The sequence below is a fragment of the Triturus cristatus genome, chromosome 3_1, assembly GCF_964204655.1.
Source record: "Triturus cristatus chromosome 3_1, aTriCri1.1, whole genome shotgun sequence".
Classification (NCBI taxonomy): domain Eukaryota; kingdom Metazoa; phylum Chordata; class Amphibia; order Caudata; family Salamandridae; genus Triturus; species Triturus cristatus.
The window spans coordinates 1,040,691,373-1,040,713,882 of NC_140583.1; the positions used below are offsets into that span (position 1 = coordinate 1,040,691,373).

At 45.5% G+C, this 22,510-nt stretch overlaps 1 protein-coding gene across 1 annotated transcript in view; it reads right to left on the minus strand.

Moving 5' to 3' along the window:
• LOC146861462 (uncharacterized) overlaps positions 1-16,605 on the minus strand; it is a 98,854-nt gene extending 82,249 nt beyond the window's left edge. The window contains exons 1-2 of the mRNA XM_085646244.1: positions 16,485-16,605; positions 1,365-1,558 (exon numbers count right to left, since the gene is read on the minus strand). Of these exons, the coding sequence (XP_085502370.1) occupies positions 1,365-1,558; positions 16,485-16,605 (315 nt within the window). The remainder of the gene's footprint in view (positions 1-1,364; positions 1,559-16,484) is intronic.
• Positions 16,606-22,510: the final 5,905 nt, after the last annotated feature.

Below are 22,510 nucleotides of genomic sequence, written 5' to 3' on the forward strand. Positions count from 1 at the left end.
TGCTTTTTTTTATCGCTAACAGGGTTAGCGACATCCTTGATATTAGGAGAAATGTCGCTTAGCGACATTTCTCCTATTATTTTACTCTGGACCGCCCCCTTTGCATCTCATTAGAGATGCAAGGGGAAGCGTAGAGTAAAAGGGTGCTAACATGCAAATTTGCATGTTAGCACCCTGTTGCTGATAGGGCGCTAGTTTTATCTCTGCTTTTTTGGCTTTTAAAGCCAAAAAAGCAGAGATAAAGTCCTTGTTGATATGCCCCTTAGTTCTCCAAGAATTCCAAAATAAGGTTCTAGTTTTTAGTTTGAAATGTTTATTATGCCATATAGAAGAGTTTGTAAAATTAGTTTTATGTAAATGTTTAGGGAATAAAAGGTTATAGGAATGTGCAACAGAAGAATATGAAATATGAGTAGCCTTTGTGAAAAAAGATAAAAAAATTCAGCAAACTAAAAGGGTGAAATAAATGATTGTTCAAGAAACAGCCATAGTGGTTTGGATAAAACAGTATCAACATTAAGCGAGGTAGTAGCTTCTTTGAAACAAAATGCCTCATTAAATTTTGGGAAATTGGGAAAATTAACACCACCATGTTGCTCCTGAAGTTTCAAACGTGAAAGAACAATTTGGAGAGGTTTATTATTCCACAAAAAATGTGTAAGGATAAAGTCAATTTTCTTGAAGAAATGAAGGGGAAGGTGGACCGGAATCATGGAAATTGAATCATCACACAAAGGAAAAGCATCATTTTAATGGAGCTTAATCTCCCCCACCAGGATAGAAATAGAGGATCCCATTTTGAGCAAAACTGTTGTGTTTTGTCCAGGAGATCTTCAAAATTCATTGTAATACTTGTTTTAATTGTGATTGTATGCCATATTTCTATATATTTAATCTTAATTGGATTCCAAGTGATTCCTAAGTCTTTAAAATAACTTTTATACAGAATATTATCAAGTAGTAGTATTTGCAAATTTATCAAGGTTTCATTTATATCAAGAGATACTGGAAAAATTGTAGATCTCCGTCTGAAAAGCAGGTATGGACTCAGTTGGTTTGGAAAGTTATAATTAAGTATCGCCAGCCGGGACAGATAATTTTAATTGGTAATCTCCATATGGGAAACGAGGAATGTGTATATTGTTTCTAATTTTGGTTAAAAAGGGTTCTAAATAAAAAATAAATAAAAGAGGGATAGATGACATCCTTGTCGTACTCGTCCAGGGAGCGGAACATATTCCGAAATCATGCCAAAGGCAAAAATAGCTGCTTGAGGAGATGCGTAAAGTAGAGAAATGAGATTAAGAAATGTAGGTCCTAAACCAAAACATTTTCAATAATTCAGAAATAAATTACTAATCTACCCAGTCAAAAACCTTTTCAGCAATGGCATCAATTTCGTAGTGGAGTTTAGAGAATTTACCAAGGACATCAAAAAGGCATCGAGTATTATCGGTAGCAAAATAACCTTTTATAAATCCATCTTGTTCCGGACCAATCATTTGAGAAAGCAAGGGCTCTACATAAAGTGCTAGAATTTTGGCAAAGATCTTATAGCCTACATTTACCAAAGATATAGGGTGATAATTTTTACATAGCAGTAAATTCCAGTTTTCTTTGAGAATTAGACAAATAAGTGCCTTTTGAAAAGTACCTGAGGCAACCTGGGAATTTATAATGTATTGGTAGAGTTTAAGAAGCCAAGAAAATAAGATTGTAAAAAAGTGGGCATGAAATTCAGATGTAAATCTGTCTAGTCCGGGCGTCTTTTTAGGTTTTAACTGTTTTGACAGCAGCTGTGATCTCTGTAAGGGATATATCGTTTTCTAGTTGTAAAATGTTTACATGTTCCGAGTTAGCTTTGCAATGGAAGCCAAATAAGCAATTATTTTTTGAATCGAGGGGTTATGTTCAGGGGTATTTATAAAAGGCACCAAAATGTCTGCATCTTTAATGACCGGTAGGCCCTGCGAATTTATAATTGATTCTATCTTTTTCATTCTTGCTTGACTTTTAAATAAATAGCCACATTTTTCCTCTTTTGTTCTGGCTCCCATAATATCTATTGTTTTGTCCTAAAAGGGAAGAGGAGGCTTGCTGAGTGGTTAATTGATTAAAATAACATTGTGTTAGGTTGTGACAGAAATGTTGAGATTTGGAGGTATAAAAAGCATGTACTCGATTTTTGATTTCCTTTAGTAGTGTTTTGGATTATTTGTCAACTTCCATCCTTTTACATTAACAAAATCAATGGTAAAACCTCTTGCAGATGCTTTTAAAGTGTCCCAAAAGATAGGTAAAGAAGTTTCATGAGGGTATTAAAAGAGAGAAATTAAGTCACAAAAGTCTTAAATTGCGTATTGAATGTAGAATCTAGAAGCAGAGCATTATCAATTCTCCATTGTCTTAGGTAGGTGGAATGGGAAATAAATCAAAATCTGCTATAGTGGTGGCATGGACAGAAATTAATGTAGAACCAGTTTGTGCATTAAGAAGATTTTGTGCCAGGAATTTAGATGAAAACAAGTAATCAAGTCTGGATTGGGTATAGTGTGGTGGAGAAAAGAAGGTATATTCTCGTGTGGTTGGATTAGCAACTCGCAATCTGTCTATTAAAGATTTTGGGACATGGTAGAACAGGAAGACATACATTTTCATAAGGAGAAATCTAACTTGAGAAGCTCTATCTAAAAGTGGTTAAAGTGCCTAATTACAATCTCCTCCCATTATGAAGCATTCTCTGGTAATGTTCAAAATTTTGTTAGTGCTATCAAGCCAAAAAGAGTTGTTTATGTGGTCGGTCTATACGCATTCAAAATTGAAAGAGGAATTTTATCCATTAAGAGGTCAACCATAACCTATCTATCTTCTGTATCAATGGACTGCAATAATGTTGTGACATTTAGGCGTTTATGAATTAGTATGATAGTTTCATTTTCCTTCTGCAGTGCCGGCGAAAATAAACATAACGCACCCCATACTTTTTAGGTTTTAGGGCATCAGACTCAGTTACATTTGTTTCCTGTAAAAATGCAATATTTCAATGCAATTTTGAAAGATGAGAGAGAACTCTATGTCGTTTGATTGGATTATTCAAGCCTTTAACATTCCAAGATATTACTCTGAATTAAAAAAGCAGTAAAATTCATGTGCTAAAATATTTCTTGCAATAATATGAACAATATACTGTTGAATATAAAGAATACAGAAATGAAAAAATATTATAATCATGCACAGAAGAACAATGCAGAGAACCAGATGAGGTATTAAGTGGAGGCATCGAGCATTGTATTCTACCCATAAACTAATAATTAATTAGACAGTGGCTTATCCTTAAGAAGAATGTAACAATGGGAAACAGTATGCAGACAAAAGATAGGGGAGCACCTATAGGAGAAATAACAGTGTCATATAATGATAGAAGAAGAGTCTATTGTGCAAGAAGAAGGCCTGCAAATAAACAGGGCCCAGTTCCCTAGGTACGTTAAGATCTGGTTTTCATTCTGTTCAGTGAAATCCTGTTCAGCTGAGGAGAAGACAAAATGGCGGCCACTAAGATATTGAGGATGCGGTAAGAAGAAGTAGGTCACAGGACCTCACGACCTTGCTGAAAGGCATGCAATATCAGGTATATTTCCTAGCTGAGAGGGTATTACTTCCATGTGTAAAATTAGAAATGTCAAAAACTTCAAGTGTGCGGAAATACAAATTAGCAGCCGCTATGCATGGCAAATTGAAATTACATGTTGAAGCTCACAGGTGAAGTACCAAATTGCTCAAGAGTTGTTAGTAAGGAGTTTCCAACGTGCTGCCATGAAGAGAATCATGCCTCCAACATCAAAAGAGGTAAGAAATAAGGCCTCAGGTACGCAGCTCAGCAATCACATGGCTATCTTGTCTGGTGTCCAAACCACTTCACTGCGAAGTGGGATTCTACATGTTACTCTTATCCCTTAGCCCTGGAATTACTGCCTCGGTGGAATATTTACTGCCTGCCTCGTTAGGAGGTAAATGTTTCTCTAATGAGCGCTGTAATATCAGTTCATCTGATTCATCTAGAAATTACCCCTAGGGTAAATAATGCAATCTTGTGATGCTGTTTCTCACATATCTAATATTTTAAGATATGATTTTTACAGCAACTGGGTGTACCATACCACAAACGTATGAAGCCTAGGTGATTAAGGTTGACTAGAGGAAGGAATACCACACTCATCTCTATGAATATTCTATATGGAGAGTATTCAAAAGGATATGCTGCATAATATACACTCCCTCCTATGTCCAGTATAGAGTTCAAGGAAATTGCAACTTCCGACATTGGCCCTCATTACATGTAGAGAGTTTTCACATCGATCTTTGCCTTGGGGTGAGATTCCGTCAGTTAGAAATCCAAGATTCTTCAGGCTTGAAACTGTTGGATCTGCAAACTCGATACCGGATACCTTTGGGTCCGGAAAGACGGGACCTCCTATTTATGCTGTTGCAGCAGGGGCTGCAGGAACCTAAACAGGCGAGCCCCTATCCAACCCATGCAGCAGTGGTAAATGGAGTAACAAACAGACAGACTCCATTTCAGGCCACTAGATCGTTACAAACAGTCAACTCTGACAGTGTGACATCACACAGACAAACCATTCTTGATGCTTGTATCCAGTACAAAGATGCATTAAAAGAAGAGTGCACTAGTTTTTCCCCATGCCATCATCACTGGGAGCAAGGCAAAGAGTGGAAAAGATAATGTATACCTTTGCCCACTTCCTTGATGTGGTAGGTGCCACTGGCTGCACCCACATGACACTACAGCCATCGCTCCACACAACACACCTGTTAACTCTCCAAGAAGGCTCTCACATGTGCACAAGTTAAGCTCAAAAGGTCCTATATTAAGTAAGAGGTAATAGGGTCCCCATCCATGCCAGCATCCAATGGTCAGCTCAGCTGGAGTCCTTCTGACCCTGGAATCATATGTGCTTAACAACATCCTTACCATTCTAGAGCTAATCTGGTGGTGAAAGAATAACACATCATCTCTTGCTTACAGAACACCACACCCCCTACCTCACCCAACACAACACAAAAGCATAAAACAATTAGGTGAAACATGTACAGCCCTAAAGTAGGAAACTTATTTACACTTTCCCAATCTACATCACACACCAACGATTGCTGTAAGCTCTTCTTCAACAAATTGATAAAGCCTTCCACCACGCCATCGGTTTCTGGGTGGTAGAGTGCTGCCTGTTTATATTACGAGCTCCTTATCCTCAAAAACTCTTCAACAATCTCTGATGTTAGTTGCACACCATTGTCAGGAAGTAGTGAGGAGGGGAACTCTCCATCTCAAACATCTCTTTAAGGAAGCTTATCATCACCCTGGACTCTAATGAGTTCACCATTTATATCTCTGGCCAATGCGAGAATATATTAATGCATGCTAGAACAAACCTGTCACTTAATTTCACATTGACTGGTCAGAGGATGACTAATACTATGTCCACCCATGGACCTGAGGGTTGTTCTCTTATGACTTTGGGTTGTGTCCTGCATTTCAACACTTTGTCCCTCCGCAAACTATGCAATTCCTCACTTTCCTTTAACCATCAAGCCGATTGCTGGCCACCAATAGCCTTCTCTGACCCTCTCCTTGGTCTTGAATATGTGGCTTGCGTGAACATTATTCGGAAACCCTTTCCTCAAGCGGTGTGGAGGTACCAATTTGATCCCTCCCATCATTAGTAACCCTGTGCGGAGTTCACAGAGTTGCGCTACGCGAAACTCCGCAAAGTGGAAAAAACCTCCACCGCACTACGCGGAGCTCCGCAAGCAGCGGAGTGTGATAGAAAAGTCCTTTTCACTGTGATTTTCAGTGCCAGATGCTTGTCCCCACTGTGCAATCATCGCAAACAGCACCATGCACAGCTCAAGCGAGCGCTGCTTTCCTTTCTGCTGCTCGAGTAGACCTTTACTCGGGCGTCAGCTTTCTCAACGCGAAGGGGCAGTTTATCAACGCGAGCGGTCGCGAGCATACGCGACCACTCGCAATTAGAAACCTGACCCCCCGTGTTGAGAAATCTCGCTGTGAGGTTTATTTTCCACGCTTGCGCTCACCAACTTGATGTTGACGATCGCGAACAAGGAAAAATATCGCCGGGAGGTGGATTTTCCTCACTCACACTCGCCAACTTGGCATTGGTGAACGCAAGCAAGGAAAAAAACTGCGCTCCGCTGCCCGAAGCGGAGGATTTCGGAACTCCACGAGCTCCGCATAACGCGGAGTGCGCAAAACTCTGCAAACTCTGCGAGCGGAGCGTAGTTCACTGCCCAGTCCTAATCAATAGCCAATCTTCCATGACCAACTCATCCTTCACCTGACAATGCGCTGAAACATCTTCCTTACATCTCTTTTTACTGCACCAGCCTCCTAACAGCAGACTAACAACCTTCTGTTTCACCATGTCTTCCTTTACTTCTTTCCTCCACTCATCTTACTGTACTATACCATCCATGATCAGGCACACATTCACTTCTTCTTCATGCTCTTCCCCACCAAAGTATTTGTCACTCCCTGGACCATCCTCATCATAGATACGAAACAATCCTCAATAGGCAATCTGCCAGCAAATTACTTGTAGTGAGGGCATATGATAAATCAAACTCACAAACTTGAAGCGCAATTACCATTTTGTGAATTTAATTACAGACACTCATTCAAGTTGCTGGTGATCGTAAGGAGGTGTAGCAGTACTGGAGAACTGATGTGCTTCTGCCCGTGAATTTGTCCACTGCTCGCCGGACCCGCTCCGCGGGTCCCGCTTCGTTGTTTGGGCTTGCCGACTGTGTTTGTACCGGGACTAGCGCAGAGGCGCTGTGTTTGGGAAAGGTGAGGGTTCAACTGGCTACAGGGCTGCGAGCGTATTTACAGGGACTTCATCTCCCAGGAGTCCCTGCATGACCAATTAACACCACCTGGTCCGCTCTCCCTGCATGCCTGCCCCGCCCCCTGACCACGAAGGAGTAAAACCTGCCGCTTCCTGTGAGACCGAGGGACACTCATTCAAGTTGCTGGTGATCGTAAGGAGGTGTAGCAGTACTGGAGAACTGATGTGCTTCTGCCCGCGAATTTGTCCACTGCTCGCCGGACCCGCTCCGCGGGTCCCGCTTCGTTGTTTGGGCTTGCCGACTGTGTTTGTACCGGGACTGGCGCAGAGGCGCTGTGTTTGGGAAAGGTGAGGGTTCAACTGGCTACAGGGCTGCAAGCGTATTTACAGGGACTTCATCTTCCAGGAGTCCCTGCATGACCAATTAACACCACCTGGTCCGCTCTCCCTGCATGCCTGCCCCGCCCCCTGACCACGAAGGAGTAAAACCTGCCGCTTCCTGTGAGACCGAGGGACACTCATTCAAGTTGCTGGTGATCGTAAGGAGGTGTAGCAGTACTGGAGAACTGATGTGCTTCTGCCCGTGAATTTGTCCACTGCTCGCCGGACCCGCTCCGTGGGTCCCGCTTCGTTGTTTGGGCTTGCCGACTGTGTTTGTACCGGGACTAGCGCAGAGGCGCTGTGTTTGGGAAAGGTGAGGGTTCAACTGGTTACAGGGCTGCGAGCGTATTTACAGGGACTTCATCTCCCTGGAGTCCCTGCATGACCAATTAACACCACCTGGTCCGCTCTCCCTGCATGCCTGCCCCTCCCCCTAACCACTCTCCCTCCCTTCATAGCAAGCTGATCATACCGCTGCGCGGGAGCGCCGCGGGAGCATCCCGGGACAAGGGCGGGACCGTCTGAGGCCGTCCGAGGTCGTTTGAGGCTGGGCTGGGCTATTCCCCTTAATCTGGTTTTTAAGTTGTTCATTGTTTGCGATTCATTGTATTCTAGTACTGCCACCAACCAGTTATGACATTACGCTCTGGGAAGGGAAGAACTGCTCAATTGCCAATCACGGGTGGGGTGGTCAGTGGAACAATGGACCAAATTATAAAACGAGCAACAGTGAATTTAGAGAAAGAGATTGCTCTTACTGAGAAACGTCTGTCCCTAGATCTCAATACAGGGAAACGCTCATCCTTAGGCCACATTGGGACTGTGATCTCCCCTGACCCCTCAAGATTACCTAAACCTATTATTACCCAGGAATCTCGATCCTGCTCGAGCCCAACGATTCTGGTTGCGGACAATTCAGCGGATTGCTCTACCCCCAATCATTCTCCACCCAGTATGATTTCTAGTAGCCTATTCAGTAGAGTTTCTAGCCCTTCTCCGTTACATAGACCCACTACAGAAACCCAAAAAATAGGCTCACTGGTAAATACCAAACCAAGCAAAAGGAAAAGAGGGGGTGGTCCTCAGAAGGGTGGAACTGCTAAAATGCCCAAAATCCCTAACTAAACTGGGAAAACTTTGACCCCTAATGATACTACCCAGCCAACAAACCCAACTTTGGTCAAAAGAGGTCCAGCCCAACAGACCCCCACGCGTAGTGCTGCTGATGGTCTTTTGGGTAAACTGGAAACCCTAATCAAATCCTTGATCGTACCCCTAGTGGAGAGAACAAGGTTGATTAATTCGAAATTAGACAAGTTGGAGAACCTTGTTTTATTAAACACAGACGTACTGAACAAATTAGTTACAAGAATGGAAAACCCTAACGTACTGATTGTTGAACCCCAAAAAACAGGGTTAGATAATGGAACAAGTGCTTTAACATCAGTTGTAAATGACATTCCTAATTCCCAAGAAGTACAACATAGTACGGATATTCCCCAGGTAGGCAAAACCATTATAGTTACCACACAGGCTAGGCATACTGGGGCAGGGGCGGTGTCTAAAACAAAGGTTGCTCTGGAAGATCCAGTTCCAGTTAGTGGGCTAACTGGGTATTCTCGGTTGGAGAAGGAGAAAAACAAGCAGCGTTTGCCTTGTGTTAATCTTCCCTCTGAATCCACACCTTACACTATCATTCTGGTGGGAGTCCCTTCATTGGGGGAGGATAAACAAAAATCAGATAGAGAGCTAAAAAATAAAGTCATATTTTGGCTTAATAAGAAAAGAATTCTCCCTCCCTTCTCTAACACTGAGATACTCTTTGTTAGAAGGGTGAAATGGGTGGGACAATGTCCAAAAGACTTAGAGGGTGACTGTATCATTGTGAATTTTAGGGACCCTTGGGTGGTTGATTTTATCCGCAGAGAGCCAAGATTTGGGAGGGAGGGAGATATACAATCCTTAGGTCTTGATTATTTCTACCCTCGCTCAACTAGTGGGTCTTCCCACTTACCTTTCAATCCATATAGGAGAAGACACCCGGGGGGAAATCCTGTAATCCAGATAGAGCGACACCTTCCCTTGTCTAACCGGTTCGAGCCCCTTATAGGTCTAGAGGGGGTAGATTGACTTTCATACAGGCACGGTAAAAATAGTTGGCCGATGAATCCTGAAGCGGTCTCCATAGGGACTGGTACCATAGGGGGGGAAGTAGTTGTCCCTGATGGATTAATTTTAGGTAGCCCATTGGAGTTGGTGCCGGCGATATCGGAGGGTGTGCAAGGAAAGGGGCAGTCCGCATTTTCAACCAGGATATTTACAGACAGGGATTCCTTGTTGGAGAGTGGAGGATTATCGAGTATTAGTCTCCAGGCTATCGAACATTCTCAATCCCCTAGTATGAATACCCCGCTTAAAATAGCTTCCTGGAATATTGCAGGGCTGAAAAGCAAGGTAGGCCTAGGACAGTGGGCTGACTTTGTGGACAACCAGGACATTTTAATATTTCAGGAAACCTGGGCCCTTGATCCTATTTATAGACATGGGTATATTAATTTCTACAAACCTGCCCAGAGGGGTAGAATGGGCAGAGCTTCTGGGGGATTAACTATTTGGGTGAGCCAGTCACTCAGTTATAGGATCAATGAAGTGTTAGTGGGATTATGCTGACGAGTCCCAACCTCCAGGAGATTTTTATTGTCAACATATATGCTCGCGGACTCCCTGGGGGACGTAGTCCGTTGGTTATTAGAGAATTAGATCTCCTCCTTAATAATATCGGTAGGGATAAGTTCGTGGTAGTGGCGGGGGATTTTAATTGTACCTTCGAACCACTCCAATATGAGGGAGTGGACATATTTGCTGAAGAAGATGTGCAATGGAATATCCCTCCCCTCGAACTAAAACCGATTAAGCGAGGGACAGAGGCTGCACTACAATGGATGGGTTTGTGTCTTGAGTGGGGGTTGAGAGCGGTTAATGGCCGATCACATTCTGATAAAGAAGGCCGGGCCACATTTGACAACGGCACCAGTACTAGTCGAATTGACTATATCCTAATCGGGGTTGAGTACTGGGTGCTATTGGAGGATATGTTTATAATGGCTCGACCTGAGAGCGACCATAACCCGTTAGTGCTTGGTCTAAATCTAAAGGACTGCCTAAGGAGATTAATTCCGACTGAGTGTACAACTGCAGAGGCAATTCTAACAAACGACAGTAGAAGGCTTAGGTGGAGCAGGATAGTGAAGGATCCTATGATATTAGACAGAATTTCATTAGAGGTCTCTTCCACTTTATCTGCTTTGCAAGCGCTGGTTGACCCGTTGAACCAATTATCGTACATAATTGGTCAGCATGACAAGCTCTTTGGTGTCTTAAAATGTCTTTTCACTACAAGTTATAAACCCATGAACTTAAAGGTCCCAAAAACAGGAAAAAAATGGTATAATAATTCCTGTAGACAGGCACATACTCACCTGATTAAAGCCTTAAAATCTAGAGATGTGCCAGAAATTAGGATGGCAAGGCTTGCGTATAAAAAGGTACAAAGAGAGTCAAGGAGAGAATGGGATGATTTGCATTGGCTGGACTTGTATGAAGCCAGTAAATCAAAGGACCAGACTAAGTTTTGGCAGAGAGTCAAATGGGGTAGTAATCAGGACTGTCAGATCCCAACGAATTTTGTCTCGCCAGAAGTGTGGGTAGAATATTTTGAGCACCAGTTTAGGGGTAGTGAACCAGAAACTGTGAGTGGCTTATCTGCTCTTTTTTAAGTGAATCACTGTTCTGTCCACCTATAGTTTTTGAGAATACTGATGCAGAGTTTGCTCTGGGTTTGATTAAAGCAGGTAAAGCCCCTGGCATTGATTGTATCCCGGCCGACTTATTCAAATTTGATTTATTGAATTGGGTCCCTTATATCACTTTTATAGCTTATGCCATTGCAAGTGGTGCCCAAATTCCGGATTCATGGCGTGGGGCGGAAATTTTACCTATATTTAAGAAGGGGGAACGCTCGGCCCCGGAAAACTATCGCCCTATAAGTCTAATAGATTAAATTCAAAAAGTTGTAGCTAGGATGGTGTTGGTTAAAATCCTTGAATGGATGGAGATTGAGAATATATTATCTCCTATGCAAGCAGGATTTAGACCCAGTGTCAGTACAATTGACCAGGTGTTTAGATTCCTTCTTATATATTGGAAGGTGGTGACCTTGGGCGGTGGAACTATTTACGCAGCGTTTGTAGACTTAAAGTCTGCATTCGACCTCATACCAAGAGAAAAGCTATGGGCTGCCCTAAGGAACATGGGAATGCCGTCAGCACTCCTGGATATAACAATAAGATTACATGTGGCTAACTTTGCCCAGGTGAGATGGGGCAGGCAAGGACAGATAACAGAGAGGTTTCCAGTCACCCGTGGCGTCCGCCAGGGATGTGTCCTTGCACCAACTCTGTTTTTGTTATTTATCAACAGGGTCGTACAGTACTTTGTAGACACTCCCACTGATGCCCCTATTTTAGGTGGTACTAAATTCCCACTTCTCATCTTTGCGGATGATACCCTCATTCTATACAAGACTCAAAAGGGGCTCCAACTCGCCATAAACAAGTTTGAAGAGTTTTGTAAAGACAACGACCTTCAAGTCAATGTCAGCAAGACAAAATTTATGGTGTTTACTAGAAATAAGCCACAGAAGGGTCACGTTAGGATGAATGGTGTCGAACTAGAACAGGTGGAAGTTATGACATATTTAGGGATTGTACTTGAAAATAAGTTAAGATGGAAACCACAGGTTGATGTCCTGTTGTTGAAATTTGCCCAACAATCTGGTACCTTAATCAAGGAACAAAGAACCTCTACAACCAAAAGGATTGGCCCTGCATTAAGAATTTATAATGCTAAAATAAGTTCAGCAATCCTGTATGGTGCAGATTTATGGGGCTCTTCAGACTTGTCCTCCTTGGTTAAAGTCCAAAAGAAATTTCAACGTAATCTAATAGGCCTGCCCCAATCTAGTCCCTTGAAGCCCTTGTTACTAGACCTGGGTTGTTATCCTATTGACGAAGTGGCACAGTATAGATCCGTTGCTCTGTGGAGAAGGATCTGGTCAACACCTGAACTTGCTACTTTTGCAAAGGAGATATTAGATGTTAGATCCATTTTGGGATCTTGTAGGAACCTGGGGTCACCAGGCCCTATAGGCGGTAGCGTGGCGCGAGCTGGTCGGGCAACCAGAGGGCTATGTGTTAAGCAACCATACACCACACGCTTCTCATGGACTAGAGTCACACACAATAAGGGACGCCACACCGTTTAAATTATGCAAATACTTCAAGTTTATCCAAGTATAGCTGGTCAGATGCAGTTCAGGAAATAACAAGGTAATACATGAATCATAATACCATTGTGACATTACATTCGACACTCTGGGTGATATCTATGCAGTGCCTAACCTTGTTCTAGCGCCGTGCGCGCTTACGTAAAGTCTTTCCCTGAACCGGCCGTCTAACTAAGCGTAATACTTGAAAGGGGACACATTGGGTTCACTTAACATGGCGCCTGTAGAACTGAGCGCTCCTCGTGATCAAGGGCCCCTAGTACTGTGAAGCAAGGCATATAAACATAGCGCTACGCGCAATCAGTTGCATGTGGATACGTTTGCGTAGAACATTTAATACATCGCGTGACTCGTAATCAGTCGCATGTCATTACCTTTGAGCAGCGCATCTAACACAGTGCGCTACTCGCATTCCTGGGCAGGTAACTACTTTCGAGCAGAGCATATAACACAATGCGCTACTCCCATTCCTTGGCATGTAATTACTTTCGAGCAGAACATGTAACACAGTGCGCTACTCGCATTCCTTGGCATGTAATTACTTTCGAGCAGAGCATATAACACAATGCGCTACTCGCATTCCTTGGCATATAGTTACTTTCGAGCAGTGCATATACCACATGGGGTTACTCGCCGTCCCGGTCCCTCCATCTGAGGAAGCAGAGTCGGTAGCGTGAAGCGCCACACGAGAGTAATGTCTGTCAGTACTTTGAATGGCTTCCAGCGGGGAAGATTACTGGACTTGAGGAGCGAGTCCCTATGCTCCGGTGCAGTTCACAGAACACCGCGCTCAGTAACACAGGAGGGGGGACACGGACAGGATCCCTCGGCGGGGTCTCTCCGTCGCGCAGGCAGGGGAGGGGATTCCCACGGAGGGGACAACCCGGGCCAAGTGCGGTGTGGTTTCCAGACCAGCAGGGGGCGCACCAGGGGGGATCTCGGCCTCCGGGCTTACCTCCGTCTCGGCGTCAGCAGGCGTCCGTCCTCACGACGTTGGGGGAACTCGGCCCGACCTTGCGCTTCTCCTCACACGGCTGCGACGGCAGCGACGGGGCCCCGGACTTCGCCTGGGCCTCGCGACACAGCAGGGCACTCTCCCAGGCCTCCAGGCCGCGGCGGTGAGCGCGCTGGCTTCGTCGTCGCAGGGGGGGGGCTCAAATTAAGGATGGGGATATGGTGCTCAGCGGAGCACGATGCCGGGGGTCCCAGACCAGGGCAGGGAGCGCGGGGGTCACAGCGCTAGTACCTGGTCGATCCCCGGTGGCTTGGCAATCGGCTTAGTATTTTGTTCACTAGGGTAGCTTGGACACGCAGTCTCAGCTCTGGCATTCAAGGCTTACAGCTCGCTCTTGTCATGCAGTCTCAGTTCTTAAAGTTAGGTTTCAGTTCTCAGTTGACAGATGAAGTCTTTTGGCGCAGATGTATCTGGCGCCCTTAAGGGGTTCTGTTACAGGGGTAGGGATGGAGAGGGCGACTAGGTCCTTCCTAGTCAGGCTGGCAGAGAGTCTCTGGGTCCTCCTACTACTGGGCAAGATCAGTGGGATTCACAGGGCACCTCACTCACTTAAGAGGCAGTACCTAAATCCTGTCACTCTCAGAGGCATAAGTCCCTGGCTAGGCCCTACCGCCTACACTCCTGGTGGATTCTTCCAGCTCTGCTTCACCCCAATGGCCAACTCACCACAAAAGCTTCCCTCCCACTCTTAAGTAGCCCTAGGTCAGGTGACCTCTAGCCAAGGCGGCAAAAGTAAAACCCCACCTCCCTTCTAGAAGGTTCCAGCTTCTTCCAGGAGCTTCCCCACTCTAACTATGGGACAAAAAGGCGGGCTGGTATCGCAACATTGTTGTGGGTCCCAGCCAGCTCCTGGCAGCTAGGGTGCTACTATGAAAAACGACCACCCTGCAGTAGCAGGGGTCTGTGGCAGCCATCTTGGGAGAAGGGAGCACCTGCACCTTAACACTGCCTGGCAATGAAAAGGCGCCCGGAGACCTAGTCCAACATAGAAATGAGGGTGGAAAAAATGAGGCACGATACAAAAATAGAAGGGGAGACCACCCTAGGGCTGACAGGTCCAACAGATCTGCTAACATCCCTTGGTTTAGAAATGTGAGATTGATACTGGTAAACATGGGCCATGATCAGTTATGGTCGGATCCCGGTAATAGCATTTTTCCTTCAAAAAAGGATTTTAAAGAACAGTACTGGGCGACTATACGTTATCAACATATTGTCCAGACAGATCCCACTTCTCTTTCTGGTAGATTCATGGAACACAGGATCACTCCCTCTTTAGAGGAGTATTGGGATGTAATTGTAAAGAGCTGTGATAGAAAACTATACCATCAGTTTAGGGTGGGGTCACTTCCAGTGAGATCCTTTACATCTACATGGCGTGGCCAGACGAATGAGTACTGCCCTTGGTCCAGGGATAAAAAAGAGTCCATAGGCCATGTATTTTTTGTTTGCCCATCCTATTCAGCCCCCCGAGGAAAATGGCTCAAACCCATCTGTAAAAACATGAAAACTCGGGTGAGCCAGGAGGCATTATGGCTCTTAAGGACCAATACATCGATCCCAGTGGCTATAGCCATTGCAAAATTTCTGGGTTGGACATGGATTATTAGAGCCAGTCAACATTGCAATAGTGGCTAAATAGCCCCTCATAACAAGTACATATTTTTAACACGTCTTTAACCGACATTTTTAAATACCTTTTAATCCTATTTTATTGCGTATACTATGTTTAACTCCGCTTATTAGTGATGATTTGTGCTAATTAACTCTTGTATGTATTTTATCTTATTTTCCTGATCTTTTAATATTTTGTGTAATTTTGACAACTGGAGTTTTTAGTCATGAGTGGAATGATTTATCGCATGTCTTTTATGATGAAATAATATCGAAATAAAGACGTATGAACTGAACTGATTCCTTTCTATGAAAACACATCTCTAAGAGGCTTGTGATCAGTTTTGATCTCAAACCTTCACCCCCATGGAGATTTCTTTAGTTTCCTCACAACGCAAAAGACTCCCAATGCCTCTTTCTCTATCACAGAGTATTTGTCCTCCACTCCTCTCAGCCCTTGTGGCACAAACAATGTGGCTCTGTCCTAGGCCCCTATCTTTGTATAAGAACTGCTCCCAGGTCTTTAGAGCTGGCATCAGTCATTACTAAGGTCTTTTCCTTGGGCTCAAAACTTCCCAAATTTCAAGCATTGTCTAAGCAAGATTTTACATCTTCAAACTCATTATCACATGATCAACACCAGAAATATTCCTTGCCTTTTTTCAGTAAACCTCTCATGCACACCATTTTTTCTGCAAATTACCTACAGTAAAACTTTGCCATGCCAAGAAATTTAACCATCTCCGCCTTACTCTTAGGAGAAGGCAAGTCATTTATGGCATCCACAAGCCACTTTTGGGTTGAATACCAGATGCTATAATCAAGTCTCCTACGTATTCTATCTCAGGCACATTAAACTTGCCTTTCTCTGACTTTTGTGTCAACCCACTTTTTTTCAACCTCCCTAATACTTCACCCAGTCTTATATTGTGTTCACCAAGGTGAGCCCAAATGATCCAACACATCATTCTGGTGGATGTTCACTCTCTCTATTCCTTTTAATATTTTGAAATGGCATCCTCAAAAACTTGAAGGTGCCAAATGGCTTCACAAAAGTTGCTAATTCTTGTGATGAGGGGTAAACCTTATCTGGTGGTATGCTGAGCTAAGTCAAATGAGGAAAAATGTTTAGTACAATTAAGAGAACACAACAATTTATTGATATTCGGTAGTGGATATTGATTTAATACCACTAATTTGTTGAGCTCTCAAAGGTCCACACATAGCCTGGCCTCCCCATTTGTCTTACGGTCAATTACAACAGGTGCCAGCCATTCCATGACTTCAGCCTCCTGGATAATCCCATTATTGATCAACGTATCCAACTCTTTCCGCATGCTGTCTCCCACCAGTAGAGGAACGTTCCTCATTTTAGCCACCTTATGTTGGGTGTTAGGCTTGAGCATAATCATATGTACATAGTCTTTGAGACACCCCAGATTTTATTTTAATACATCAGGGAACCCTCTGATCAAATCGTCACATTGTTCTGAAACACAACTGATAGCCGGAACCTCTTTGACTCTAACAGAGAGGTTCTCATTGGGATCCAGAGATACAAATAGATCTCTCTGGTGAATCCGATTAATAAGTGAATCTCCTTTGATGGAAAGATATATTTTCCCTGGTATAATTTTGTCTTTAAATTCCATAGCTCCCCAAAATTATTCAAGCAATTCAATTGGTTCTCTACCATACCCCTTTGGTTTTATGTCCGGTTTTAATAGTTTTACTTTCCCCATCAGATTGTGCTCTTAAAATGTTTTTGGCCTAAGTGGCACCTTAGCACAAGAGTCAAATAGTATAATAACAGATTCACCATTGTCTCGAACAATCCCAAATGGGCCCTCAGACGAATTCTCTTTTTCTTGTGAGATTGTGTCCTCTGCAACCAATTTATCATCTGGTTCAAGATCACTGAGTCGAGGTCAGATAGGTCAGGAAGGTGTTCAAACACATCCTGACCTTCAGGACCAGACAGTGCATTAGCAACAACATTTTCCTTTCAGCCCTAAATGAGGTGCCACACACTCTCGCACAATGACTGAACACCTTTTTCCATTTCAGCCATTGTATGGGGGCATCACCAAGTATTGCAAAGCAAAATGGTGGTGCAGTAACATTTTGCATAATGAAACAAATCAACAATAATACAGAAATGACAGTGCCAAAATTAAATGACCCTATGGAACCAGTTCACTGAAAAGTGTTTGAAAGTGGCAAGAAAAAATTATAAATATCAAATATCCACAGTTCAAACACTGTTATTCAAAGCCAAAACCCGAAGTTAGCAAGTATCAGAAGTAATACCCCATATGCCAATTTGTCCCTCAGTCAAGTTACCTTAGTTTTCATTAATCATTTTCATAGACAAATACAAATAAATAAGTATTTTGAAAAGTTCTTCTCTGGTGCTGCTGCATATAGCTCCTCAAGTTACTCTATGTTCAGAGTTGGTTTCCTGGTCCTTAATGCACTTTTCCTTCTTACCCTCTGATCAGCATTGGTTTCCTGCACTTTAATGTGCTTTCCCAAGCTCTGCCCACTCACATTACACATTCAGCATTGAATGCGACCAGTATGTGGCGTTAACTAGCTTGCGTTGAGCTTCTCTCAGCTCCGATTCACTCAGGTGTTGGGGCGTTGGATTGAGCATCGCATATCGTACGCGCCATTGCTAGGCAAAGCTTAGGCTCTCAGACACTTTCAACTCTAGCTGGTGCTGCATTGAATTGCACGCCTGCTATTGCTAATCACTACAAATACTCTCCACTCTGCACACTGACACTCTGAAGCCTCGCACCACCCTGCGTGCCATTGCCTATCAATGCGAGATGCACTAAACTCTGGCTGGTACACTGTTTGATTGCATGCATGCCATTACTAAGTGATGCTTAGATGGACCTCTCTGAACCCACCATGTCCTCACACTCACTGCATGCGTTTCATCCTCAGTTTTGAGCCTCGCATGGCGGCTAAGAAGCGAGAGTAGTACCCCTCAAAAATAACCTCAGATAATCTAAACCACATGGGAATGGTAAGGGTGTCTTTCGTTTCATTCCTTGTTTTGAGATCGTGGTTTGACACTGGAGTGGAAAGAACGGTTGTGTTGGGGTCCCAACTTGCCCTTCCTTTTCATTCCAAGTTACCTTCTAGTCTTCCCCCTTATTTGCATGTCATTCATCGCCAATGTTAAGTTCTCAAAGAAGGCTCTCATGTGCATAAGTTATGATCAAAAGGTCCTTTATTCAGTAAGAGGTACTAGGGACCCTGTCCACATCTGCATCCAACGGTCAGCTCAGCCTGAGGCCTTCTGACCTTGGAATCATATGAGCTTAGCAACATACTTACCAGTCCTAAGCTTATGTGGTGGTTAAAGAATACCACATCATCTTTTGGTTACAGAACATCACAACAGACACAACTAGCACTGCATCATTGTGCCAGCTGTCTGCTTCAGTGATGTGTACACTGCCCAGTGTTAATTTGAGCTGGTGGTTACTGGTGCTCGGCACTGGCACTTAACTGTCAACACTGGCACATATGATAGTCTGCACCATGGTGGTGTTGTATGTCTAATTTAGAAACGAACACAAGAACAGTTGATTGCTAATTCAATATACTTTAAAAAATGGACCTGTGGGGGCGTGGCTGGGCAAGATGGCCGAACGGACGTAGCTCGTCTCGGCTCCCGATCTACGCTACAGCTCCAACCAATTTGCTGTGGTTAGAGCTTGCCAGCCAGACCCCAAAAAGGCATCAACGCATCGGTAAAAACAAGGGACATGTTTTGAGAGCCCAGTCTTGTTGCCAACCCCCCAAGAACAACCAGAATACAGTGGAGGCGGTCCGGCTGTAGAACACCTAAAATGGCGGCACCTACCTGCTGTGAAGTGGCAACTTCGACCCCGCCATGAAGCGACTCCGGGGTCCATCGGGGACACAGCCATCATAGCTTGGACTTCCATGTGGAGCCTTCGTGCTGTGGTGCTCTCGGGGCACCTGTGGGTCAGCACGACTGAAGCGAGGATACTACCGAGGCACAACTACCAAGTAACAGAGGTGGGTGCATGAGCCCTGAGTACCCAAATTTCAACTGCCCATCACGATTGCCCCAAACTAATGCGGTCTACCCTGGTTGCAAATGTCTGAGTTAGACCATTGGTTGGGAGTCGAATCCCGTGCTCTGCCTGACCTTAACATGGCGGCGGGCTCGCTGAGTGTGATGGTCTATTTCTGCCATACTCTTCCTGCCACTTCATGCGAGCTCTAGAGAAGAGAGAGGGGTCCATAGCCACTGCAGCCAACAGATAGCAACCACAGGAGGAACCGCTGAGTTGCCTACATCGGAGTGACGCTCCCTCGGCTGACAGATCGCGTGGGTGCCCTGGTGGCCCCGGGGGAACCGGCGGCAAATTTTGAAGAACACAATCCAGAGATCCCAACCGCGCTGAACCAGTGGGCTCTGATCCCCAAGATAACGTCTTGAGAATGCCGCTTTTCTCGGGCAGTAGACACTGTGCCTGACCCTGACGTGGCGGCCCGGTGTGCCCGACCCGGTGGGGTTGCTGTGATCTGCCTCTCCTTTGAATCTGCTTCCCCCTGCATTGGTGAGCAATATCCTCAGAATCTCGAAGTGCTGGAAGGGGTTGGAGGAGGACTGGTGACCGACTGCTCTACGACCCGAAGGGACACTCAGCGTCCTGTCACCTTGACAGCTAATACTTGCAGCAGCTTGACTATGCTAGTACCCACACCACATGCCACCCTGAGTTCTGGATTCGAGACGTCCAACGAAATGTAATTAACAGAAGCCTTCCTTCGCTACAGCCTCTCCGCCTCCATCGCAGTCCCCATGACAACAGCTTAACAATTGAAGCTCAGATCACAGGACGCGAGCGTACTGGGGCATCCTCTAGCTGGGACCTAGGACTGCGCCATTAATACCGCTGGTGTTTTGGGGGGGTCCCAGGCCGCCTCACACCACACTTCTTCCTCAGGCCTGCCACTGCGACAGAGGCCAGCCCAGGCCTGCCTCTATGCCACCAAAGAAGGGGACGAGTAAGGCAACGACCAGTGTATCCAACTTCTTCGTGTCAACAGATAAAGGCTCGCTGTCTGAATCGGGCAAGAGAACAGACGCCATGGCTCCCACTAAAGACGATCTCCTGGCTACGCTAAGGGACTTTAAGACTGAACTACGGAACAAACTGGGGCAGGATCTTAAAGCCTCGATCGACCAACTGAAATCGGAGCTCACCGGACGACTCACCTCCCTCCAACAGGATGACGATTCCGTGGCCACAAGAGTGATGGACCTAGAAGCACAAACTCAAGATCCAGATAAGCACGCTGCCAGTATGCAAGAAGACATTCACGCCCTTCAAGACCAATTGCACCAGAAAACTTAAAGCAGAAGACCTCGAAAACAGAGCATGGAGGGGGAATCTCCGCATCCGAGATCTGGAGGAGGGTGCCGAGGGACCGGACCTCGAGGGCCTCTTCGCGGAAATTCTCAGCCGCAGACCATTAAGATAAAGCTTGAGAGGGTACACCGTGTCGGAGGCCTGGCGACCGGAGAAAGGTAGCGGCCATGCGATGTGCTTGCCAAATTCTATTCCTACAAAGCCAAAGAAGCTGATCTGCTAGCTGCCAGGAAAAAAGGAACAGTCTCTTTCCAGGACCACTCTTGCACCATTTTCCAGGACCTGGCACCGGCCACGCTAGCTCGGAGGCAGCTATTTCGCCCCATCACGACGAAACTACGGGACGATAACATCAGATATAGGTGGACTTATCCCTTCGGCCTCTCCTTCGAATTCAACAATAAGCACAGACCTGCAAGAAGGCCTGGATCTTCTAGGCCTCTCCTCCGAACTTTCTGAACCCACACAGAAAAAAACGCAGGACTCGTCGAGGAGCGGCCCTCCAGTAAATCAATGGTCCACCAACTCTCAGAGAAATCGTTGATGAGACCCTCGCGGACAAACTGAACTAATGCCCGAATTATAGAACACGCCCTGGAAGCAGCACTGATCCTGCTGGACCCTGATACCATCAGGGTGCACTATGTGTACAGGTCTGGTCGGGTGTGCTACGCCCCTATCGCTGACTACAGAGACACCCTCACTACTTATACTACGCCTCCAATCAATGGAAGACCTGTGCCGCTGTCCTACACTGGGTGTTCACTTATCTGACGAATACAATAAGGTCCAGTTTCCGGTCCTGACATGCTCTCAGATTTAGTTTTATAGCTTCTCTGCCGCACACCTACTGCCACAAACAGCCTTAGAGATGGGGCTCCTTGGACTGGACTTATCGCTTTCCGAAAGCAGCACCAGAAGACTTTAGCTCAACATATGATTAGGAGCGGGCGCGGACGGGGACTTCGGTCCTTCTGACCCGCCTTCATACACACCGGGGACACCTGATTTCTGGTCGGGACATTGTCCTCGATGTGTATTACGATGATGTTGGTAATGTTGGGTTTTTTCTCTTTTTCTCTGCTTTGGGCGATAGAACACGGACCTGACCTACAACTGCAGGGGCAGACTCCAGTTCTACGCCAATCTGAACCTATTTTGATTCCTCTGTCCATACTCTCAGGGCCCACCAAGCTAATCCATGGGGAACCCTTCTCCTCACCTGTGGACACCACCTGTGCAGCACCTAACCTTAACTTGCCCACAGGTGTGTCCCAACAGACAGACATCAAGCCACAGTGGCCACGGGTATTGGTCAGGGATGAGACCCAGGCCTTATGCCTCTCAGGACTCTCAAACCTCTGTGGCATCAGGGAGTGGGGGGCAGTAGCCCGAGGTGCCTGGCACCCTTTGTCCATTCTCCCTCCTGACAGGTCAGGTATGACATCCTGGCACTGACCCACCAGCCCCAGGCCTGTACCCGGCAGCTGGACAGTAGACTGGGGTGGCCTTTCCCAGACCTGGTCCTCCTCCTCTTTGGGCTCTGTACCCTCCCACCTGGAGTGGTACCCCTTTCCTGAATTGCTGGGGCACCTTTGGCAGGTGTCCTGCACAATTTGCCCACCAGTTCTGGGGTTCTATCCTGCAACTGGGCATCCAGGTCAGGGGGGACACCCTGAACCTGGTCCTCCAATCTAGGGTCTAAACCCTCCAGTTGAATCGGGGTCAGAGGCGAGGACTCCCTCTCTCTGCACCCCCTTCCAGAGTACTGCACCCCTCCCACCTGGAATGTTGCCCCCAGAAGACAAACCGGTAGGGACACTGATTACAGTTGTCCTTCCCTCCAGGT